This window comes from Siniperca chuatsi, linkage group LG24 (assembly GCF_020085105.1).
Source record: "Siniperca chuatsi isolate FFG_IHB_CAS linkage group LG24, ASM2008510v1, whole genome shotgun sequence".
Lineage (NCBI taxonomy): Eukaryota > Metazoa > Chordata > Actinopteri > Centrarchiformes > Sinipercidae > Siniperca > Siniperca chuatsi.
Genome location: NC_058065.1, coordinates 3,965,937 through 3,991,953, shown reverse-complemented (window position 1 = coordinate 3,991,953; position 26,017 = coordinate 3,965,937). Strand labels below are relative to the sequence as shown.

At 41.7% G+C, this 26,017-nt stretch overlaps 1 protein-coding gene and 1 long non-coding RNA gene across 7 annotated transcripts in view; one reads left to right on the top strand and one right to left on the bottom strand.

Moving 5' to 3' along the window:
- Positions 1–10,228: 10,228 nt before the first annotated feature.
- On the bottom strand, positions 10,229–12,659 carry LOC122871791. Its single transcript, XR_006376928.1, has 2 exons — positions 12,520–12,659; positions 10,229–11,155 (listed from the first exon to the last, which is right to left on the bottom strand). It is a non-coding gene; the product is annotated as an uncharacterized LOC122871791 (long non-coding RNA).
- A 264-nt stretch (positions 12,660–12,923) lies between these two features.
- The window catches only part of zeb2b (zinc finger E-box binding homeobox 2b), a 90,893-nt gene continuing 77,799 nt past the window's right edge, over positions 12,924–26,017 (top strand). Inside the window, exons 1-2 of one of the 6 annotated variants that reach the window (XM_044187173.1) lie at positions 12,924–13,147; positions 14,375–14,513. In XM_044187173.1, the coding sequence (XP_044043108.1) occupies positions 14,441–14,513 (73 nt within the window). In that variant the 5' untranslated portion in view covers positions 12,924–13,147; positions 14,375–14,440. Of the gene's footprint in view, positions 13,148–13,252; positions 13,275–14,374; positions 14,514–26,017 lie in introns of those variants that run through there. The other 5 variants (XM_044187176.1, XM_044187170.1, XM_044187172.1 and 2 more) reach the window with 5 other exon arrangements.

Genomic DNA, 26,017 nt, shown 5'->3' with positions numbered 1-26,017 from the left:
ATGCAAAAACAAAACAACTAGAGGTGGTTTTAGTGCAACAGCAGTGCTATTCTCGTTTACAGTGGCATTACAGAGATTAAGATTATCTCTGTTGTATGTTTACAGCATAATGAAACAGGCCTGATATAATGACCATCAAATCTGGATTAGGTCATTCACAGCAGAGGAGGGAATTTATTCCAATGATTATTGTGGGCAGGCTGTGCCCCGCAACACAATCCCTGTCTTGGCTGACGTATGCCTGAACACCTCTTACACATACACACACACCTATGCATACACACGTAGCTGGGCTTGTGTACATTTGTATATATATATATATATGTATTTTTTTATATTTTAAAACACTCCTTCTTTTGTCTGATGAGTAAATTTCCCACCTTGCGTCTCTTCCTGTTCAATTAAATTTTATTCAGTCCTATTCTATTGCTTTGCTCAGGTAGAAACACGCATACACACAGAGACCATAAGTGCTGCTGTAAAAATAAAATAGCAGGACAAAATAAGTGCTGTCAAAAGGTGTGTGTGTCTACATGCATGTATGCGTGTGTTTGTGTGTGTACAGGGCCGTTACAAAAGCAGGTTACGGCAGCACAGAAATGACACGGTGCAACAGATGATGGGCATTATCCCATCAACCTGCTGTTTCTGTACACACTCTGTCCCCTCTCTGTTCTCTTTGAAAGGACAGCAGGAGTGTGTGTGTGTGAGTGAGATGGGTGAAGGGGGGGTTCCTTTCACACACCCAAACACACACACTTTCATGCACACACACACACTCTGCACCTGTCACAAACAGCCTGTCAGAGCAGGAGAAAAGAAACTTCAGCCATGAGGAAGAGCTGAGGGAAGGGGTGTCTGTTTGAGCTGATGAGATTTTTAAGGCCATAACTGATTAAACTGAACTGATTAAAGATATTTTGTGCCAAAATGTGTTTTTTTTAAAGCAGCAGTAGCCAACTTTAAACACTGAATTTTAAAACTTCATTACCCATAAATCCTCCAACGTGACATCACTAACTTTCTAATAGCTCGTATGGTGAAGTTACACAAAATCTTGTGAGCTCAGTTTTCACAATCAGATTTTAGTTCGGTCCATCTTACAGCTTTCCCAATCTGTGAGCTGTTTCGATGAACTGACAGACAGCTTAACTTAGTTGATGTGAGTATAAAATGAAGCACAATCCTGCAACACCATGGCCTAATTATCTCCTCAAATTTATTAAGAAACCAATATTTGGCGGGTAGTTTTAGAGGGAAAAATCTAATACAGCCCCCTTGTTTTCCCAATTGCTGGTTGATGTACCATTGCGGTCTGGCAAAGGTTGAGCCAGGTTAACTTTTTTTGCCATACAACACTCTCTGGAGCCCTCCGCTTTTGCACCCCGCTGTGTTGCCAGACTTGCCCGATTTAAATGAATGAAGGGGCCAAATACGTCAGTTCACACCTGGCATTAGAATGCGTCTCCACATGCGTCTCGAGTGAGAACTTCCCCGCTGTATATGTAAATAAACACGTACATCATTTCCGTTTGCAAAGACCAAATGCGTTGTTGTTTTTAACCTGAAATTGATGAATTTACTGTTTATCAGACCACAAATGAGACAAGAATTAGGTTGGAAAAACACCAACACTCCCCCGGTGCTCTGAGCGGGCAGAGTCAGCTAGCGTTAATAGGACCACTAGCTGCACTGCTAACTGAGCTAACTAGAGTACGGCAGCTACAGTTAGCGGCAGCTAGCAGTTACCAGTCTATGGTGGTTACTTTAGCAACAAGTAAAGCTATCTGTCCATCAGGAAACTCTGTAAATCACCAAGAGTTTAGGCAGAGCAGCCGGAGGACATCAGACAGCGTGTTTCGCGTGTACTCCATCCACGAGAATTCATTTTGCCTGTTGTTGTGGCTTCTTGTTGTTTCACACTTTAATATGACACCGTTGATGTGCAAATGAGTACATACTTCCGCTTACCCAGAGGAAGTCAGTTGAGTAGGTGGTCCTTCAATGTGGCCCAGGACAGTTTCGCTTACACACGCATAAATAATGTGGCCTTATGTGATCGAGACCACCTCCGAATGTGGTCTGAGCGATCGGATCTCAATGAGGGGTTGTTACTTTTCGTAATCAATCAATATTTACTGACGTACCTGTCCCCTTGATGTCATTTTTATTTGGTACAAGCAGTTAATGTTTGTCTTGTCAATTAAACAGTGTGTTGTTCTGCAAGACTTACAACAGGATGAGCTTGACCTTCTGCGTCGATCTGATCAATGTTTGTCACCATCTTAATCCCGCCTACAAAACTCTGATTGACTCGGCGGTTGTTTCTTCTGCATCAATGGGCAAAACACCAGACTTGTTTGGATCAATGAAAAAATCTGAAATGTAGGCAGGAATTTTGAGGTCAAAACCAGGCTAATTTTGAAGTAGGCTAAAGTAACAATTCTACTAATTCAACCATTAAAAGTTGAGGATGAAAATATGAAGCATGATTGACGCATTTTGGGATGTCCCAGATGAGGTCAGGACCATGTTAGGGCGGTTAAGTAACCCCCTAACAGCAGGAGGAGGCTCCATAACAATCCTGCCCAACCTGACAAATATCCAGGTTTTGACAAAAGAACAATATTGTATCAGCAAACACAAGAAGATCCACAAATATACAGGTGTAAACCTTGTGTGTAATGTACTTCGCTAGTAGGTTACCTTCACTGCCTGTAAATTGCCTCCGCCCCCTACCACCACCACTGGACAATAGGCTCAGCAGTGGGTTGGTGATTGCCTCTTTTCAAATGGAAATGCCGGTCGCCTCTCTTCTGCCAGGTTTCCCCTAAGCAGTGTACAAATTACAATTTACAAGGCTTGGAGGAATAAAAAAAAGAAAGAGCAGATAGACAGAAAAAGAGAAGGTGGGAAGGGGGGTGAGCAAAAGCAGAATATCTTTTCTCTTGCTATTTTTTTCTCTTTTTTTAATTCAGCGAAGTGACATGTAAATTAGCCTTTAAGTGCTCCACTCTGGGACTGTGATCGTGCCCTAATTGTCACAGTCAATTGTGGCCAACAGTCTCTTCAATCCAGGCAGCTTTTGACAACAAGCATGCCAGGATCAAAAGACGAATCATCGACTCCCCTCCCAACACACACACCGACTCACACACATACACTCTTGTCTGTGTTTTTAGGCAGCTACAAAGAAAAATGGTCAAACGCGAGAGATGAGAGTGATAGCTTTACTCTGTAAGGATAGAAAGATGGCAGGAAGTGGTGAACACAACAGCAATTTGCTTCCTACACCAGCTTATATCAACATTCCCCAAAATTCTTTTGAGTGTCAAGATAACAAACGCCACGGATGACAATGCAGGAAAGGATGGTATGTCTAAAATGAGCAGTGGAGGTATACAGTGCATCCAGCAGACCGTGAACTGACTTTCTCCAAGTCCTACAGGGCCATAAACTTTAGCAGAGGATGAAACAGATATGTTTTTTCTGAGGCAGCGCTGAAAAATAATGCAAACATTTGAAACCGCAAACAAGCAAACTGCAAACTCTGGAGTCTTATCGAAGAGGCCACGGGTTCAAAGCTGACTTCTCTGCAAAGTTCTGCCACAGTAGGTGAAAAAACATTAGTTTGCTGCCGTCTAGTTTATAGTAAGTGATCTTTTGGTCAGACACACTAACACACTCACTCACTCACTTCTTTTAGACATGTTTGGAGGCAGTACATTGAGTGATAATAAGTTTGGACAATCGTAGGCGAAGTCTTGGAAGTCAGTTTGTTTTACTTTACTATGTGCTGATTATTTATATGGCATGATGTGCTTTGTTTTAGATTGCTACGAGAAGTGAATGTCATGTTAAAAAACTCAGTGGCCGACTTTGAAGCTAGGACGTTACATAGTGCATAGATATCTGTTTTCAGCAACCATGTCTTCTATTTTTTTGTTATATACAACTAATTTCCTTTAGCAAATATGTTTTAAAAGAAATGTAATGCTGCCTGCTTTATGTTTTTTATTAAAGGACACATTTATAATGAACATATCTGCAAAATGTCAATGTTAATATACTGTATGAACAATAATATCTGCCCCTGGCAACTAAAACACGATTAATGTTTTTATGGGTTTCCTGAGGCAACTCAAAGCTCTTGGTGAAATTTAGGGAAAGATTGTGGCTGTGGTTAAATATTGAAAAAGATAATGCATCTTGCCAGTGCTGACTTTTTCAGTATTTAACCAAAACCACAATCCCTTTCCCTCAACCTAACAAAGTGTTTCATTGATCTAAACCTAACAAAACATGGGCCACAGGTCGCAAACCCTGGTCTCAAGTGTCGAAGTCATGGTCTTTGTATGACCAACCTGACCACCCCCCTTTGTGTGGTTAAAAATAAATAAATAAATAAAAACTTAACACTTCCTGGACGGGAAAAAGTCGCCAGTGAACATACAGTAGTCCAAGGAGCAATTACATTCCCCTTCATGTATTCGGCAAAGCAAATTGGTAGTAAAGAAACTTCATCTGTTGAATGCATCATTCACATTACTAATAACGTTTGCAAATTGATCAATGGATGTATCATTCTACCTTTGTTTTCTTTAAAAAAGGAAATACATCTCTTGGGAGTTGCAAGTTCAGTTTCAGTTACCTGTTGCTGCCGTGTGTGTATGCATGTTGTAGTTGCACTATTACATGTGATTGCAGATCTTGTTTTTTTCCCCTTATCAAAATACAGTAAGTTTATGAGCTCTTTTCCTCTCTTAGCAGCTCATACCAGCTGATGCACGGTTCATGTCCAGAGATCTGACTGAGTCGAAAATTTCTGAGAGCCGGACAAGGTTTCTGCAGATGTAAGTTAGATCTTTTAATTCTATCTTTGTGTCCTGAGAGGATGTAAACTCATATACAGTGGCAGATATTAAGAGCATGCCAATATGCAAATGTCTGTCGAGATTAGAGCTACAACAATTATTCAAATGTTTGATTCATTATTCATCGGAGACGCCGTCAATTATTCATTTCAGCGAGCGATAAGTCGTCTTTTTTTCTTCTTCTCAGAGTAAAAAGTTTTCTTGTGGGATCTATCAGAATCCCAATCAAAACCATTATATTTGTCAAGTACAGTAAATGTGCAGGATTTGTTTTGGTGGCGCTGGTACAGAGACTGCAACGGGATCAGGGATTAGACAGTTAGACTGTACATATCGCATTACATATATGTGCACTCTCCCTTTCTGTCTGGTTCCAAGCTTGGACCACTTCTACTAGAGATTAGTTGAAATACTGACCATTTTAAAGGCTTTAACTGCTATTTAAGCAGCTGATAAAGAATCTTATGAAGGATCTCATTGGTGTCCTCATCGCCTAGTGGTTTAAAATGCATACCATGTACCACAACATCCCTAGCGACATTCGTTGCATGTCACCCCCCACCCTCTCTCTATACTGTCAACTGTCAAATAAAGGCAAAAAAAAAAGGAAAAAAGCTTTTTAAAAAGTCTTAGTAACAGAGACCTAACAGCATAATCGCTTTGACTGCAACAAATTATTAGTTAAACGGCATCCTGTCAAAGTAGTAGTAATATTAAATCTATCTGCATTCATATCAGTGGGGGTGGACAAAATATTGGGAACACCTCTCAGTATAATTCAATACAGTTCAACACCATCACAAGCTACAGCCTCCAAAATGTAAAAGTAAAGTTTAATCAACACTTCTCTACATTCATGACGGTAGGATTTATTGCAGGACTTTTGTTTTAGACTGCATTAGCTTCAGCTAGCTGCACTTAATAAACTGGCAACTGAGAAAAAAATGCAGCTGAAAATTCATTAAGTAATATTTCAGTCCTCAGAAAAGGTCTATGTTATGGGCAAAAGTGTTAAGATGATTTCTAACTTTAATACTGACAGATAAGGAGCTTCACTTTCATGCCAGCAATCAATACGGCCGAGAGAGAGAGAATATCTTTAACTCCTCCAATCCTTTTCTCATATTAATTTAAGTCTTTGAACATCTGGTGATAACTGCGAATACATAATTGCATCTGTTCAAATGTAATATACAGTACATGTTATACATTCACATATATTCAAATATCTGTAGAGCAAGTGATAATAAAAAGGAACATATTAATTGAGCGTGAAAGTTAATTCTTGACTTTGAACAAAGAAATCTTACATTTACATCTTAAGTTTTTTGGGGTTTTTTGCTTTCAAATGCATCTTAGCACCTTCATCGGTGGAGTGGAGTTCTTCAGGTGGAGGTTGCTCGGTTGTCATGCAGATATATTCATTGGTATATTGGTTTGATACCATTTTTACATTTTAAATATTGATGCATCTCACAGCTTGTTACTGGGAAACACTGATGTCATGCTCCCCAAAAATCAAGGCAAATATAAACATTGCTGGTAAAAAAAAAAGAAAATTCATTAATTATTTAAAAATAATAATAATTATATATATATATATATATATATATATATATATATATATATATATATATATATATATTATTACACAAGCAGAGCAGAGCAAGAAAAAAATATGGTATTGGGTAGAATAAAAGTGTGTCTAGTGATACTAAAAGTTTGAGAGTGTTTTTTCAGTTGTCTTTCCCAACGTGTTGTTTTTTGGAAGCCACAAAGCATCTGACCTCTTTCTACAGGAAGAGAAGAAAAAAAGATGCCTAACACATGATATGTTTGTCTTTTTCTTGTAAGTGTCTCAGTCGAATAAGTGGTTATTTGTAGAAGCCTCTGCACAGTTTTCTGCTAACAAGAACAACATAAAAGATCAATACTTTTTTGGTGTAAGCATTTGTTTCTGCAGCAATCTGCTATGCAGCAATCTTGTTCTCTCTGCTAGCTTCCTTGTCTAACTGAGAGAGATCAGAAATGCTTAGAAAAAACTTTTTTTCCCCCTCTCTCTCTTGCTCATGGCAAATGTAAACTAAATTCATTTTGCATGTTTGAGGAGTTCTCGCAGATCACACACTCGAGCCTTCGCCTCTCGGTCTTTAATTGTCCGTCAATCTCTGGAGTTGTTGTGGTGTTGAGGCTCTCGCGGTAGCTATCACAGAGCCAAACCCCGTCGAGAGATGTTGAGTTTGATGTTGCAGAGCTGGAAGAGCCACAAACAAGCGCAGAGAGGAGCCAGAGAGGAGATGTGATCTAGGATACTACTGCTTCTCTGTCATGCATTCAAACCCTCTGAACGGCAACACCAACCGTTATTTTAATTGAAGAGAGGCAAAACTTGCTTTCAGGGTTAAAGCACAAACTGTGTGCTGAGGGTTTAACACTCGAGAGGCCGAGCTGCAGTCACTTGACAGCTGTTTTGAATTGTAGAAGTGAATTTTCGAAAATGTCCCTCCTCTTTTTCAAGACCCACTTTCTGGTCAAGCCAGCTTTGTTTGATTTTCTACATCACACACATCACAAGTGGCTATAATTGTATTTACACCAACTCCTTCAGCTGAGGGCTGATTGTAAAAACTTGCACACATCATTTGTTTTTCTCTATACACTCTATACTAATTAATAAAACATAATCATTTTATAAAGTTTCTAAACTTTACATCTACTGGACAAATCAATAGAAAATAGAGATATTATTTTAGTTGGTGATAATTGTATTTCCAAAAAATGATCTGTGCTGTGGGCAAATCTGAATCATCATGGTGACGCATTTTACTCCAAAATAAAATAAATCCCCTCTTACTTGTCTGAGAGATGTCATGTGTCAGAAGAATGCATGATGCAACTGCTGAGAAAAGCATCACCACCCAACACGTGGACAAAGTACTGGAGGACTGGTATGTGCTGTACGGTCAGGCTTTGTGATGAACTAGTGCAAATGAAAATGGAATAGTAATCTGAAATTTTTCAAGGTTTCCAATGAGTTTGTTTCAACCAAAGGGTTGAAACAAATTGAATGTTGTCGCATGAGGCTGTGCATCCACCCCTCCATGTCTCCATGTTCTTCAAAACAGACAGTAGATTTTTAGGGATCAATGGTTCAACTCTTTGACCAGGTCTGATATGATACAGTTTACAGTGTATTTTACAATATACTGTTGTAAAATGTAGAATAGAACTAAAACTCCAGCTGTTTGTCTGTTAGAAAGTGTCAAATGACGTTTTAATAATGTAACATTTTGATCAGATTCCATTTAAGGGAGAAGGCAAGGATACACTTTATTTTGATTGATAGTAATGTATGTGTTTTAATGAGACCCACTTCAGAGAGCTGCTAACCCACCTTGAATTACTATGAATTTTATTTGTCTCAGTTTTCACTGGAGTGCTTAGGTTTCCCATGCTGGATAAAATTCAGTATGTTGTTTTTATCCCAATAAGAATCCAACTCTGGAGGAAAAGCTGAGTCAGTGTTTTGCTTGGAAAAGTGTCAGATTTGTTAGTGCCAACAATTAAAATATTAACTGTTGGCACAATATATCAGCTTTTGTGAGCCATCGGTGTTAGTAGCATTTAACTTGTAGCCATATCAGTCTAGCTCCATTACTTTGACCTTTGACCTCCTCACTGCTGGTTATGTGTAATGCTGACAGGAGTTTAAGTCTAATTTATAGTATATGGATATAAACATTACCTGAATCTCTAAAATCAAAATGGAAAAACTTTACAAAAGGAAAAGGTCTGCAGGCATCCTGGTGACCAGATATGGGAAATACACCTACCCCTGTGCTTCGTGTCAGGAGAAAAAAATCCTTCGACGGAAAAAGTTTTTAGAGTTGTTGACAAGAGTAACAACGATGTTGTGTGTGATTTTTAGTTACTGTCATATCTTAATCATAATGCATCCTAAGTCTGAGTCTTTTCCCCGAGCAAGGCCTTAAAGGTAATTAAAAAGTCTTGAATGCGATGTCACAAGTCATTCAGCACAAATTATCAAGATGAATATACATCATATTGTAACAGGTCTGGTTGAGCTGCTGGGTGTTTTTTTGTTTTTTCTCGAGAGCAAGGCTGGGCATAGATTCATCACTGGATGCACCACAATGTCATGTGACTCTGACAGATCTAAATTAGGCCAATAATCAGGGACGCCTGGCGGCTGAGTTGTTGAATGCACAACATATACATGCAACTGTGTTTCAGTCCCGAGGCGTGTTCTGCTGTGGCATCTCTCTCTCTGCCTCTCTCTCTCTTGTCTTATTTTACTGTATACCAGTGATGGCTGCAAAAACAAGACGTGATGGGAAAAACATTTCTTATAGGTTGGATGTCTTCTATATGGTCTGTCGTTTCACTGGGCCGATGTTCTCTTTATTAAATATCAGATATGAGATGGTCAATGATGTTGACTGCTGACCTGATTTAAGTGGGGGATCGTATTTCACTCTGCAATGAAACCTGCTGCCGTTCCAGGTTTCAGTTTTCAGTTGAGCGTTTTAATGTCTTGTGGTGATCTGAGGTCTGTTTTAGTGAATGTAACACTTTTAGAAGAAAAGGAATCTGGAGGAAACAATAAAAATGTGTGCATTGTTACCTGTAGATGGTCAAATTTGACAAATTGACCCCAAAAATTTGACATCACCTGCAAAATCTTTTAAGTGAAGCCTTTTCAAAAGGATATTGTCATGCTGCAGTGACCTCTGACCTCTTTACTTTTGGTTGCTTGTCATGCAGATTTTGATTTTAAAGCTCGTACATGAAGAAGAATATAATCAGCTGAGTGACTCGATTTTAAAATGCTAAAATGGGGATCTTTGTTGTTGCGCTGCTCCTGTTGCATAAACGTTTGTCTGGTGTGACATTCAGTCATGTGATAGCAGCTGGCAGTACATACAATATAGCGGTGAGTGTGTTTGGCTGTAACTTGACTAGTCTATAGTACGGACGCACAGAAGTCGTAACTAGACTGAGAGATTCTCTAAATACTATGAAACATTCCTGCAACCCCACTGCACCACTGTGTTTGTGTTTACGCTGTCAAAAAACTAAGTGGGCCTCGCTTCTCACACACAAACACAACCAAACACACACACACACACACACACACACACACAGACAGAGGCAGAGAAAATTAGGATTATAATCTTGGTAATCAGCAGTCATGCCTGAGGCAGACAGCTGCAGAACTGCAGAGCTCCAATTTAGGTGTTGGACATTAAAAACCATTAAACCCAAGTGAATTTCCACTTATTGATTTTTCTGGGGCAACATTTCAACTTCAGAAAATGAGCCACAGCGGATAATGTGCTGCGAAAGCTTCACATTTTTATTTAGAGAAAAAAATACAAACACAGAGGAGAGATCAACATCGAGCAATGCATTTAAAAATAACCAAAATGCATTAGAAATGATTTGGAAATAATTACAAATCTGTCAGCCTGCTTTAGTTGACAGTTCATCTCATAAATAACAATTTCCCCAAAACATTATAAACAATCATTTTTTTCTCAGAATTAATTTTATCACACTGACAACTGTGCATCAACATTTTGCACTTTTAATCTTAAATTAACAATCAAAAAATCGAGTACAAATTATGAATTCATGCATATGTTGTTTTTGGTACCCCCTCCCCTCATTTAAATCAATATATTCATTAAGCACAAGGTCCCCCTATAGATCACACACCGACTGTAATCCGTTTTCACGGTGAATATGCGGCCCCACGTAGCAGAGCCTGTGTGCGTAAAAAAGGCGAGAGGTGCCACTTCAGGCTCGCTTGGATGAATGGGACACAGAGCTGGAGCTACGGTTCAGGTGTGTGTGCGCGTGCGTGTGTGTGTGTGTGTGTGTGTGTGTGAGAGAGAGAGAGAGAGAGGAGAGAGAGAGTGTGTGTGAGAGTGAGAGACAGGGAGAGAGAGGGTGCTGGACTGCTTCGTTTACATGCAAGCACCGTGGCAGTAAATTACGCATGACAATAATTCACCCAGGACTGGATCCACTTTCGACCCGAGAATAACGGGAGGCAAAGCAGCTCCACCCCGCTTCTGCCCGCCTCCTCTTTGTTGTTCGATAAGAAGAAGAAGAAAATTACTACATTTCGTGATGGACATGATTACAATACTTTAAGAGAGAATAAGGTAAACTTACCAAAAAACCTCAATTTGGCATTTGAGTCCTTGGCTGAGTCCTCCGGTCCACAAGTTGGAGGGAAACAAAAGTTGAAGATTCTATTTTTATATAATAATAATAATAATATAGGTATTATTATATTAATATTATTATTGTTATTATAAAACAAGTGGTATTCCTCAAAAAACAGCAGGGTAAAACTGTTTATATACAAAATTCCAACCAAAAGCTAAGACTCGGTTGGTCTGTGATTTCTTTTTGCTGCATCTGATTGGTTTTTTGGGGATATGGGGGGGGGGGGGGGGGCATAAACCAGTTCAGCCCCTTGATTGATGATTTAATTAGCCATACAGTGGCGAACTGTAGGAGGACAGGACACAAAATAATACTTTATTTACATAACCAATCACGGCGCTGCAAAGGTGGAGCTTCCTCTCTCTCTCTCTCTCTCTCTCTCTCTCTCTCTCTCTCTCCCTCGCTGTCAGACATGGCTGAGAAGATGGTTGACTTCTTTAATAAATGCGAGATTCATCCTGTTAAGTGGCGTCCAGAACGAAAAATCACTCTAATAATCCTAGAATATCCCTGTGATATTCCTATAATATTCCTGCAGGGACTCGCAGTGTGTCTGCGGCTCTCTGCAGTGACTTTACAGTCACTTTATTGTACTTTATGGCATTTTTTCCAGCTCCTTTAGTATCTTCAGACTATTCCTACAGAGGCTGCAGTCATCACTGTCACTGCTGCGTTATAGTTTGTGCAGTCATAGCTGTCTAATGTCCCACATTTATTTTGGATTCATTTTGGTTCATTTTCGTTAGGGGGTGCAATTGGAAAAAAAAGACTTGTGCAAATAAGCAGAAGCAAATACGCAAATGAAATGTTTCCCCTCCAGAACTGTATGTGGAGTTTGCATGCATTCCTATTATACAGACACATGCAGTGATGAACGTGCTGCAGGTACATCACAGGTAATAAAACAACAATTATTTACTGTTATGCTGCAGTTTTGTTTTTGTTTTTTTACCTTTGCAATCTTATTTTTCCCCCAAAAAATTTAGACAGGCGCTGAGGAACTTCACTTGTTTTCCTTTCAGTTTTCTCCAATAATTTCTTGAAAGCAAGTAAAATCATAATAAAGCAAATGAAAACCCTGGCATTAAGCAAATTATGCTCAATACAAGAAAACGTTCAGTTCTAATGGAAACAAGTGGAATTGTCCCCACACTTGAAAGATTATTTTAGCAAAAAACAATGTTTTCCACTAAATGACAATGTCCAGGCGGACATTTTTTGCAGCGTAGATAAAAGCCGAATATCCCCAAACCTTTTGCAGTCGCAGCCAATTACAATAATGAAGAATATGTGGAATTGCCTCCCCACCCCAACTCCTGCATCCTGCCGTATCAACCCTGCCATTTCTGCAAATTAAACGGGCTGGAAATAAAGAAAAAATCCTTACATGATTGCGGCCGGCGTGGACGCGCTCCAAGTTTCTCCCCCCTTCTACTCTAACACACACACATTCACACGAAGAAAGGGAGAAAAAAAAAAAAAAAAAGCACACTGTCGCCTGTTCTTTGCTCCGCGTCGAAGCCCGACATAGTTGGTTTCACTCAAAAAGAGAAGAGATGGAGAAAGAGAGAGGAGAGTGAGGGAAAGAAAAGAGGAGGAAGAGGGGAGAGAGGAGAAAAAAAAAAAAAAACTTCTCGTTCAACCCAGAAGATGCTCACGTTTGGCTCTCCTCAATTATCCCCTCCCGTGAAGATAGGTGGCGTGCGTTTCAGGGGGCTTCTCCTCTGTGTTACACGGCAAAGAAAAGGAGGTGGAAAGAAAAAAAATGTCATTAGAAGAGGCGTAACACGTCAGTCCCTACCCAGGTTTGTTTCCTGGAGTGGGTGTAAGACATCAGTTGTAAACCTGCCCTAGCAGGAATAGCGGTCCCTCCCTCCTCCCAACTATTTCTAAGGCTTTATTTCTAAGGCTTTATTATCACCGGTGGAAAAGGATCCGCTCACCGACGCGCTCCGGTATCATCCTTCCTCGCAACTCCTATCCACAAGACACCTCTTTACATCCCCTAAAAACAGGTATGTGCCTCCTCACTTTTTATTTATAGCATTTTTTTTTTTTCGGAGAAAGGTTGGACAATAAACTTCCCTGCGCCCGCCTCAGAGTTGGAGCTCAACTTCGCCTTACCTGCACAGGTGGAAATAGGTGCGTTTGTTGTGATTTTTTTCCTTTTTTACCTCCGTGATGTAGAGGCGTCCTGCAGGTTCCTGAAAGCCGGGGGAAAATGTGCTTTTTGCGGGGCGTTTGGCGCTGCACAACACCGCTATCCTTGGGAGAAAAAAAAGGCGATATGCATCCCGTTTTCCCTCTGAGTCTCGTCAGCTTGCATTATATTAGTGTCTGTTTGTGTGCCCACAACAAACAAAACCTCTTGTCGGTATTCAGTTATCCTAATAACGGTATTTGCGCTGATAAATTAGCTGGCGAACCAAACATCCCACACAGGCGATTTGAATCTTATCGCTTTTGTTTATGCGCGATTTGTGCCTTAAAGATTTGTCTTACAGTCCTGAGTCATTTGGCACATTTCAGCAGTTATTCCCCATCTGTTATTTATTAACTGTTGACAAGAGGGTTTGGATTTAGTTTATTAAACCTAGAAGTGTAATTTTCTCAGGCGAACCCAAGTGTTTATTGAAGTTATATGACTTTTAATCAGCCCACAGTGATGGCTCGGTCCAAGCTGAGGCTCATTCTCGCTTCTGCCGTCCATAACGTGTGAGCTCTGGATTTGAACCTAAAATTTGACAGAAATTTGATTTATTAACCTGTTTCGCCTTCTGGGCTGAAAGCGCAAAACGTGAACAAATCCTGCCAGTTTTAATAAAAAAATAAGTACATGATTTATTTTTCTTTAAAAGTGAAGAAAAATACCAACCGGATTGTGAAACTTTTTTTTGAATGAAAAAACAGTAAGTGTAAGGTTTTCGCCGCAATCCTTTTTGGAAGAAATGAATTGTGGTTTTCCTAATAAGAGAAATTACAGTTCCCTTCCTCCTGCTGCTGTTTGCTTTGCTGTTAATGCCACAAAGCGAAGAGCCGATCAGCTGAAAATCAAAATTAGATGGACACGGATCCCCTCACCGCTCCTTCTCATACTCTGACCCACGGCTCTTTTTTTCTTTTTTACAATCTGCCCCTCTAAGTTACATTTGCAGTTTCTTGTCGCGCGTCCGGCGCAAGTGGATCTCCACGCTAATACCCACATTGTTGGTGCTGCTGTGTGTGTGTGTGTTTCCCGTCAGATATCAAGCTGAAATCAAGGAATCGAGTCCATGCGAGCTGCCATCTGATCCCACACACACTTATCAATGAAGCAAGAGATCATGGCGGATGGCCCGAGGTGTAAGAGGCGAAAACAAGCCAACCCGAGACGGAAAAACGGTAAGAAAATCACGGGGGAGCCAAACCAAGAAGTCAGGGGGGTATATTTGGATGTAAGCCTGGTTTGAAGGTTTCCACTGCGGTTCGGGGGTGTGTGAAGGTCCGCGGCTGGTGCGCATTTCTGCCTTCCCCTTTTACGCAGGGATAAAGGGACCGCTATCCGGGAGAGAAACTGTGCGTAAATGCGTCCGTGTTGCAGCCCCACTCAAGCCTTTGGAATCTGAAAAAATAGCGGTTTTAAAATGTGTGTTTTCAGGGGAGGATTTTGGGAAGGTTGCAAAGAGGTTAGTTGGAAACTTGTGGATGGAGGAAAGTTGGAGCGTATCGGTGGCGGCTCGTTTCTCGCCGGGACAAAATCCGCCATAGGGGACTGTGTAACGGTCACTCAGACCATCGCTGGCTGGAGCTGCTCGGTGTAAAAGTCTTGTGACTTGAGTTGTGATTTGCTTTAATCCACGCGCTGGCATGCGTTGGCCGTGATGTTTCTGTCTTTATATAGGCCTTTACATCACCTCCATAAGACACATTTTCAAGTGGTTTACCCCCACATTGTCGCTGTTTTCCGGGACAAGTAGAGTGGTGAAATAATCCACAGGAGATGGCATTTGATTGTTGCTGTAGTTTTTAGACCTGTGCGTTCTTGTTTACCTTTTATCGCTAAGTTTATTGGGGTGGGGGCATCGTATATAAATAGGATGACATGTCCGATAAATGCTGGACATTAATTGCGTCTGGACTGGAGCGCTGGAGGTGGAGATTTGTTGGTTTTCTTTCTCCATTTGACTGCACAGTTTCCCACAAGAGGCAAATCTGCAGTGACATTTCCTGGCCCCGTTATTCCTGATTATTCCATATAGGCTCCAAACATACTGGCGAGGTGAAGCAGTGTGTGTAAAATATCGAGGCTGTGATTCAGCTGCTCAGATGAGGCTTTTATTTGCTTTCTCCACAACAGTTTTTAAATCTCTGCCCCCACAGGTTATTTATCTAGATCAGATTTCATTTATTGATTACATACAATCGATAGCAGACAAGCATTTTGTTCCACATTAAATAGCACTGGAGCATAACAGTGGTGCTTGAGATTTCCAATAAATATGTACATTTGCAGTATTCAGACTTAAAAGAAAAAAAATAGAATTATAACATGCATATAGAGATATGACAGCCTGTTTAGCTGTGGCCACCTGTTTTGTAAAGGGGGAGTGAGAGGGAGAAAACCAGTCTTGGCTTTTGTATCAAATGCAGCATTTGATAAAATAATATTAGCAAAGCAAATATAATTTTCACACCCTTAAACCTGACAAGGGACGGCAAGCTTTGGCAGAGTGTGTAAAGAGTATTTTTATCTCTTGTAAAAATGTAGTCACTCTTTCATCCAGGAGAACGTATATTAAAAAAAATAGATTTGATATCATTCTAGTTTTAAAATGTGAAATATGAGTCCCCTTTTTCTTTTTTTTCTACCATAACAACTAGCTCTGTCTGATGATCGCCCCCTCCTTCCCTCCCCTCCTCACCCCCTATCCTCCCCCCTGGGAATGCAGAGGCTTATTGAGGCTTGGCCACTCTCCTCTCTCTGTCTCTCTGCCTGTCTCTCTGTCCTCTTCCTGCCTGGCTCTGTGGAGGGATGGCAGGGCAGGGCGAAGCGTGTGACGGCCGGCAGGACAGACTCCTCCAGCAGGAACTAACAAAACGCCTCCAATGCACCAAAAAATGCAGCGTGCACAGACACACACAGAGGGGTTTTTCTAAATTTTTTACCAGATGGAGGGCGGATGCACCCAGACTCCCTCTTTCTTCCCTTAACTAACAAATCAGATGAATATACACAAATGTGAAATATGTACAATTACAGCTAATTTTGCTGAATGGCTTCTGGAGGTGGTGGTGTACAAGCGAGCGTGTTTTGATGTAAATTATAATTTGCGTGCCACCTGTAATTATTTTTGTTTTAAAAATTGCTAAATGTTTTATATCTGGTTTAGTTTTTATGCTTTAATTAAGCAACTGAGATTCAGTGGCGTTTATATTTTGATGTGATATAATGTTTCATTAAAAATGCACCCTCACACATAGAATAACTGGAATTGGTGGGATTATTTTTCTGCTTTTTCAAAATGAAAGGGGCATTTCAGCATTCTTGCCAATTAGTATTAATGAGGCATTTGCTCACTAAGTTGTCTAACCAATGACATTCTCATCCAGATGACTGTTGGCCTTCAGGGTTGGAGGTGCTACAGTAGCTTTACTCACTCACTGCCCAGCCTGTCATGTGGTATTTAACCACAGTTCATGACTGATCCCCTCCTCATCCAAACCTCCTGCACGCCACTGTGAAGCCTCTGTCTTACAGCTGATACGCTCTGAAATGGCAGCAATATTTTAAAGCAACGAAACATGGGAAATCAAATTTTTCTATCATCCTGTTCCCTACTGTTAAAGCGCTATAAAAACCCTTCTCCTCTCCTGGTGTGAAACTTGATCTAGGCAGCGTGAAGTGTTCGAGAGTTTGGCCCTCGCCAGGTGTTGCTTGTCACATCCAGCTGTGAGCGCCCAACAGAAAAGCACTCGCACACCTGTCCTTATTTTCTTATTACTCAACCAGCACAAGCATCAAAAACATGCCTTTTTAGAAAAAAAAATCTACCGGGCTTTGTAATCATGTTGTTTTTGATTTGGATGTTACGCAAACTCTTTGCATCAAACTGTGGTAGCTTTTGTCTGAGAGAAAAAAAAAAGATGAAAGAGGTAATACAGATGTTGCATTCTTTTTCTCTGAGTGTTTTTGGTAAGCGTTTCATTCCGCGTTACCCAGTTTTTGAACCGTTTTTGATTTTTCTCCGTACCCCAGATGACATTTCGGTGTCGGGACATACCCTCGGAAATGCACTGATTACATAATCTGAAGCAGCAGCAGCAAAAGAGGAAGCAGAAAGACGAGGCCGGTCTCCCTCTCTCTCTCTTTCTCTCTCTGGCTGCTGGAGTTTGATATAATAGTCTGAATGTGGTTATTAAGGCTATCACAGATTCACGCTTAAGGTGGAGAAAAAATAGGGAAAAGGGTGTGGGTGTATATGTGTGGGAGGGGGGATAGCCTTGCCTTGAGACCCAGACAATGCCAGATTTCTGCCAGTCTAAACAATTTGTCCATCCCCATTATTCCTCTGCCTTTTTAAAGTTGTGTTCGCAGCTCCCGCAGTAGAAAATAGGGAGGGGGGTAAGACAAGGTGCTCCCTTTCTTCCTCTTCTTTTTCTTCTTCTCTCACCCCCTCCTCTTTCCTGCCATGTCCCATCCACCAACCTCCCTCAATCCCTCCTCCTCCTTCTCCCAGATTTTCCCTCCTCAAGGTAGGGGCAGCTTTTTGCCATCGTCACTGAGCGCGGGAGGGGGGGGGTAAGATGAAGAAAAAAGAGGGGAGGAGGAGGGCAGGTTTCGCAGGGCACTCGCGGACAATTGATTGTCAGTGGTAATGTGTTTCATTTACATGTTTATACCGTCAATAGTGGCGGGGGGTTGTCCACCGTGCCATTCACTGCTGCCATTCCCATACGGGTTGGCGATTGTGTGGAGCAGCTGAAGCAGACACCTTACACTCCTGATGGCTTTTTTTCTGCAGGAAGAAGCAGAGAAAAGTGTTTTGCAGTGCATTCATGTTGAGGGAAATAAGGGATTATTTTGTTTAAGCAAGTGAAATAATTACTGTGAGATATTACAGGGGCCAGCAGGAATCAGTCTGCAGCAGGGGGGCCTGTTGTGCTCAGAGTGTCGCGGTGTACAGACCCGCAGATAGCTGGGTATAAATCTCACTGGAGTATTTTTGTAACGTCGGCCTTGTGGTTGAATCAAAATAGACACATTCCAATTACCCCATGTAAAACGGCTAGCAGGTTTCCCTCAATGCAGGCTAATAAGGAGGCATATTTGTCCTGTCACAACTACACATTGCACTTTGGCGTGCTGCATGAGGCCATATTATTTTCTGGAGCGTACGGTAGCTTTTTGCATCACTTGATATATTTTTTTTCCTCCCTCTCCCTCGGCTGCAGTTGTCACAAGCTAAATATATCCATCTGCTCAAAGTGTGTGAGTCAAGTGTATATAGCCAAGCACATAAAAATGAATGGACTTCCCTTACGAGATCATTATGATTTCAAGCATAGCGTTGGTATATAGGAGCAAAAGGATGTTCCCTTTGGGTAGCAGTGTCATTTTTGAAAAGGAAAGGGAAACATTTTTGTTCACGTGATCAGTTTGTCAAAGGGCCTGGAGTATTTACAGTTGTTGTAATTCACATGATTTTATTGTATTTTATTGTGTATGTTTGTGTGTGTGTGTGTGTGTCACAGAGAGACAGATATACCGTCTTCGCAGTGTGATATCTGCGGCTGATATGTTATTCAACAAATCCTCTAATATGTGCTTTCCACAAGGAATTAAATCAAGAATGTAGCTCAGCAACAGCAGCTCCACACACACAACAGCAACACACATGCACAGTTTTTTTAACGCTTTGATAAGGCAGATAAAAGCAAATAGCATGGCTTGTGGCTGTACACACACACACACACACACACACACACCAACAAAAAAAAAAGAAGAAAACTAATGATCATCTCAACTCCACACTGGACACTGGACAGAAAACTTTCATCCATCCCTCCTCCTCTTCCCAAAAAAATAGCCAAAAAACATTTTTGACGCATTTTCTCCTTTTTTTTTATTATTCCATTTTGTTTTGTTTTTTTTCATTCTTCCTTCGTCGACCGCCCTGCTTGTGTGAAGATATTTTTCGCCTGGCGGCCAGAGAACACACACTTGCAGAGGCACCGCGAGCCCAGACCCCTGACACCGCGGGTCTTTGGAATGCCTTAGGTACGATTTCACTTTCGCTCACATCAATGCTGACCTGAATGCCTTTCATATCTGATCCACCGTGTCTCTCCTGGTAAACATCCCCCGGGGGGAGAACAAAGAAAGGAGCTCCTCTTCTTCTTCTTCTCCCTCTTAATCACAATTCAGCCCCTTTCGCCGCGAGCAGCAGGGCTACACATTTGCATTCAGCATCAGAAAAGGGCCTGAGATGAAAAGGGGGGTGAAAAAAAAGGAGAGCAAGACAGGAGAGGAGGAAAAAAAGAAGAAGAGGAAGGGAAAAAATAGGGAGAGAGGCAGAAAAGGGTGGGTGGGTGGTGGAGAGAAATAACTAGGGTGTTTGTGGTTGTTTGTTGGTCGTCCCCTGGTTACAAGCCTTTTATAGCCTCCCTACTCTAGCAGGGACCCAGACCCCTCCTGACAGACAGATAGTGTTACGAGATGGCATGCCCACACTATTCGTGGCAACTCATACTTAAGAAGAAGAAGAAGAAGGAAAAAATCCTTGCTGCGACTGATTGGATTGTGCTTAAAGAAGGCGATAAGAGTCGGGAGCAGGTGTCTTCACGATGCGCTTTTTTTTTTCTTCCCTTGTCTGTTTAGCAGCAAGGTGCTTCCAAAACTTCTTCATAGCTTTGAATGTCAATAAATAAATTTGCCAGCACACTTTTTGTGGTGCACTTTTAGTTTTTTTGGGGGGAAGAGCAGGTGTTTTTGTGGTTGAAATTGAGCATTTCCTGAATTCTTTAATACACTGCCGTCATTTTGAAAACCTATCGAATGAGGAAAACAAATTACGTTACATCCCCTCATGTAAACATACACAATACAGTTCATCTGTTGCTTTATCAAAATGATTAGCAAGATATCTTTATCATCCGATTCCCAGGCTGGATGTATGCAAATCTTAAGCAAAGATGGGGGGAAGGAAGGGAGGGGGGGTACCTCAGCTCTTTAAATGGCATCATGTGATATGGATTCCAGTTTTCTTTCTTCCCCTTCTCTTTCATTTTCTCACCCTGAACTTTTTTTTTTCTTTTTGGTTAAGAAGAAGGATTATCAGTACACCTTCCCTCCCTCCTCCTCCTGGCCAAGCTGCGCAGGATTTAGGCAGATTTACTTCAGCAAACACCTTTGGACACTGGGGGAAAGTAGGAGTCTGTTTGCAAAAGGGGCCTTTTGTTCCGAGAGGTTCTGGATAATGCCTTACCAGGCAGCCATGATATTAACCCGTGCTTTGGAGAAATCGGGTGGAGGTGGTGGTGTTGGGGGGGGGTTAACTCTTTGCTGTTTGTACATCCCCTCTGTGGCCATCTCTCCTTCTCTTCCCTTCAGAAAAATTGCTTTAAGCTGCATTACTTGTACTTGGTTTTGAGTGTTGTTTTGGTAACTCAAAATTCCTGTGATTTTTGTGATGGGACATATTGGTTTGGAAAAGCAAAGCTGCACAAGTTGCAGTGTATTTGGGGTGATGCACACTCACACACACAAAAACACACACGCAGAGCAACTGCCACTGCCAAGAACGATGAAAGCAAGAGTGGTGGCTGGGATCCGTTGCCTGACTAACACCAGAGGCATGAATCAGCCAATAGTGAGCCAACTCTGTCCCTGTGACTTCCCTTTATGTTTAAACGGCAATAATGATGTATCGTCTGAAACAATGTGGTGACACAGGCAGCAACGTGGCATTCCCTGTATGCTTTTGGCCTTAATCTTTTGCATTTTGTTTATGCATCATAAAAAAGGAGGCAGTTTTACATGTAACCAATACAAAAGTCAGTTTTTACTGCATGGCATCTGAACTGTGGCTGAACTTCTGCTTTTTCCCCAGAAGGAATTGCCTCAGAAAAATCAGGTTTTGCTCGCCTATTAGCCACTCGAAACTATAGCGAGTGCTCTGCTGTATCTACTTGAGATATTAAAGTTGTGTGTTAAATTATGCTAATTTGGCTCTGCTGTGTAATAGTCGAGGATGAGTGTAGTTTGGGTCTGTTGCTGCATCATGTGAGCATGTTGAAAATAGGCCGAGAGCTGTCTCAGTGACACGGTGATTGTCAGAAGTTCAGGTCACTCGAACATCGGCGACTCAGGACGGTGTGAAAGAAGCAGAGAGCAAAGGTGACAGACTTAAAGGTGTTTCTGGCAGTGGCGTTCTGCCTGTCAAGCTCTGACCCACCTCCCTTCATCCCTTCTTTTTCTTTCTCTCTGGATTTGACAGGTCGTATCACCTCCCCCCTTTGCCGTTATGTATGCCTGTTCTGCGACACGCTAGTCTAAGTAAACTTGCAATGCAGTCAGATGTCTTTCTCCTGCTTCCCTGACTTTATTTCATGCTTTCTTGCTCGTTTTCTCTTCCTCTCATCCCCTTGTTTTCTCTGTTTTCTCCTTTCATTCCTTGCGATTTTGACAAAAAGCAAACACAGAAATTGAAACTTCAGTGGTCCGGCAAATAATTGCATGCATTTGGACTTTTCATTTACGTGTGTACACTCTTTACCCTAAGTCGGCATGTTTTATGCATTGCGTAGGAGGAAAATGCATTTTGAAATATCATGCCTCATTTGAGTCTTTCTCAAGTGAAAATGCAAAGTCTTTATTTGGCCCATCCGTTCCGTCTCGTCCTGCTGTTTGCACTTATTCAGTTGTTGCGCTGCGTCTCGCCTGTGATTTTCGACATTTTCCACGCGTCGACTTTTCCCATTTGCGAGGGAGTCTGGGCGAGACAGACGACAGGTTGCTGAGCAGGTGTAAACTAACATTCAGGTTTCATAATCAAATGGCAGGGGGGCGAAAAACAACTTTTAAAACACCTTCTTTTTCCTAACAATGATATATGTGTGCATGTGCATCCTCGCCTGGATGCACAAGACGAGTTTAGATGGCAACTGTTCCACCAAATTGAATGTAGTTTCTCATGTAGTTTTAATCCAAGCCTACCTTGCAGATTTGCCTTGTACAGTGTGCAGATTTACTCTTTTAGGAAGGATATTTTCACCATTTTACTGTGTGTGGTTTGGGTTAGTAGACATTTATGTTTTTGGAAGAATTTGTGTAAAATGTCCCACCTTTTTTCTGTATCAATCGCATGTTATTTGTTTTCTGCAGTACAAGAAAATTCAGTAATATTGATCACAACGAGGATTTACCTGTCAAGTCACATCTGCTCTTAAAGTGAACAGGATTGTGTTTTTATAAAGCAACAAAGGAACAGATATAGATTAAATCAAAAGAACAAACATCACAGCTGGTTTGAGCTTCTGTGTGAATGCAGTCCTGCTGTGTGTGTGTGTGTGTGTGTGTGTGTGTGTGTGTGTGTGTGTGTGTGTGTGACTTTTCACTGCTAACACCCGTAAAACAGGGCATAGCTTCATGACGTTTCTGAGGAAAAGGGTAAAAAAAAAAAAAGTAATCACTTCAATTGCCCATTAAAATGATTTTTTTCCCCATTTTTTTTTCCTTTTTGCGGCAGCTGCTTCAGAGATGACACCTTTGTGCAAACAAGTGTTGAAAGCAGCCTCCAGTTTTCTGCTCTGATGTCGGCGCTGCTGATCTGCAAGCGCCGCTTGCTGCCACATGTGCACACACACATTTAGGGAAACACACACATTCTTTGATGTATGTTTGATTGTCGGGTGGAAGAGCTCTCCTGGCAAGGTCACGGCCGTGTGGAACAATCAATAACAGATCACCAGATTAAGGCATGGTGACATCTGGAAATCTAGGCCTTTTCCACATACGACTTAACACATTTTGCAGCCCACCGTCCTACCTTTAATTCAGGATAATAGAACATGCTATTTGATCAGGGCTCGCTTTCTTACTGTAGTTCATTATTCAGAAGGTGTCCTGCTTCTCTGCCACCTAAGTGCACCCCTCTCGTTACCTTTTTTTTTTAACGAGGACTTGTCTGCTTTCGTTTGTGCTTCGGTTTCCCCCGTCTCGCGTGGAAGTAAATTCAGATGTGTTATCTCAATTTAATTGCAGCCGATTGCCAAGCGAGATTAGGATGAAATTAGGTCATTTTGCGGTTGCACAAATTTCACTCACTTCCATGCTTTCATCTCAGCGTTGATCAAGCACCTTCTTAACCGGAGGTTGCAGTGAAAAGAGGAAATGGTCAGAAATTACACTCTGGCCTCCTTGTTATTCAAACATACATTTAACCTTTGGCAAGAGTGAGTCAAGGAGAGCTGAAACATGGAGGGGGAAGCATATTTTCTCCTTTAAATGTCATCTGTGGTGCAGTCAGTGGACATGTGTAGCAAAGTCGACCCTGTTAAAAACTCTGAGAGGTGAATTCACGTGTTAATGAGTTCTGACTGGAGAGGGAGCCCCCTCTCCTGAACGCCTCGTGTCCCGCCGCTGTCAAACGCGAATGTCAAACAAACACCTCCTCAGGTAGCGGGGGGATAATCACACCGACAGGCCTGTCCTCAGCCTTTCTGACATGCAGGACAAACAGGGGCTGAGGCTGCAGCGGAGATGAGCTTTCCGTGGTTTCAGGCTGCAGTTTGGGTCTGGATTTTGGGGCAAGGTGGTCAAGCAGGAGGTCAAGGATTTAGGGAAAGCATGTTTAATATATGACACTAAATTAAACATTGAGAGAACTGGATGCTGGAGTTTGACAGGGCTGAGCTCTTTGGGCTTGTGGTTGTAGTTTTGGTTTGGGTTACAAAGTAAGAATCCAGGATTTGGTTTTGGTTTGGACAAGACACCGAAGCAGAATTTCGGGGATAGATGCTGTGATTATTATCATCATCTACTATGATGAAGTGATAAAACTGAGGTTTGTGTGGTTTTGGCCATAGTTTGCTATTGACGCCTCATTTATTGGCATAAAGATGACTGATGTGAGTTATGGCTGAATTTGGTTACAGCTCCTATTCAAGCAAGATTGCGGGAGCAAAAGCCTGGCTGCAGAGGGTTGGATGGGTATTTCCTGAACTTGAAACCTTGTATGGAGCTATAAATATGGAGGCTCGAGCTCAGATTTGGCCTTGTGACGCAGCCTGAGACACAGCCTGGTCTTTGGTTTAGGGTCAAGGCTTTATGACTCGTGGCCCTGAGGTTGTTTTTTCACATCACTAAGGTTTAAATGTTTAGTATATTCTTAGTGATTTTGGTTGTGGTTTTACAAACTTCTCTGGGGATTGGTTTTAAAGTCAAGGATGCTTTTTTTCTGTTCTTTTTTCTTGCATTTCTGTATGGTAAAACTTGCTGAATTTGTTCTGTTGTACCATCAAGGTATTAGTTAAATGCCTAAAATGTAAATGTGACTAACTAGAGGAAGATGTATTCTAGTTTAGCCAGAAGTCGATACTGACATATTCAAATTTAGCTTATTCTAACAGTCAAGTTCATTCTCGGACCTTTCTGCCTTGAAACTTTGCCTTTCGTGTGGCCGTCCAGTCCATTTCCCCCACCTCTACTTCCATCCATCCCACCAGCCAGCCAGTCAGTCATCTAACCAGTCAGCCCAGTCTAATTACCTCTCCCCCACCCAAGGGAAGCTACTTCCTTATCGCCCGGCCGTCTTGCTCCGGCATTCCTGAGATAAATTCTCCACCACTTTGTTATTCTTACTACTTAGGGGTATTTGAATTAGCATGTCCATCAAAGCAGACCTTGTACTCTGCCTTTTTTCTCACACCCCCACTTACGACCTTATCAGTGGTCATACATTACAGCTGGGCATGGGACGTGTCCACGGGCTGCAGAGGTGAATAACGGACAAAGGTATTGAGCTGTGTGTCTGACATCAAAGACTGAGGGATGATGAAGTGATGCAAATGTGCAGCTTGTAGCGCTTTACTGTAATCTGGCCTTTTGGAAGAGCAGGTACTTCAGGACTGCGTGGTGAAGGATTTGTGAAATTGCACTTTGCGGTACAGGTAGCTGTGTCATATTCTGTATTGGTATTCATCGAAAACCGTATATTAAAGAGCTCCCTGTGTTGCCAAAAAGCTGTCATTTACACACCAAGTGAGTTTCACAACCTTTTAGCCCCTTCATACCTGTTAAAATCTTCACTTGGCAAATTCAAACACGCACATGCATCCCTGGGTAAATAATCAGAGCTCCATTCATCTCTGCAAACCCCACTTTTTTTGCAAATGTGTGGGTTTGATCAAGACCGAGCCCTCGCTTCCTTCCTTCCTTCCGCTCCTCGCCGTATGTTTCCCAACATGGTTTATACCTCAACAGCAAGCAGACGCCGCCTTATAAACTGGCAATCATAGTATCCCTAATGTTATTACTTTTCATAATTAGTTACAGCAACACTCATTCCACGACTGGCGGAAAGGAGTATTCCTTAGTAATTAAGGTAATGAAATATTCATTTATGCTACCTTTTCAGCAGTCTCACAAATGAGCCAGCCATGCTTAATGTCCGCCCTGCCTCTGATTTTATTATGATGGCAGACTGGCACATCTGCAATTAGTACTCGCACTGACAGTTAGCATTTTGCGCGGGGCGGTAAGCAGAGGGAGGCGAGGTGAAGCGGCAGAGGGTGGGTGCACCCTGGTGCGATAACACGCCCCCCCCCCAGACCCCACCTTCCTCCTCCAGCACCCTCTACTCCACTAACCTTGTCTTTTTTTGCCCTTTTTTTGTATTACATTTATC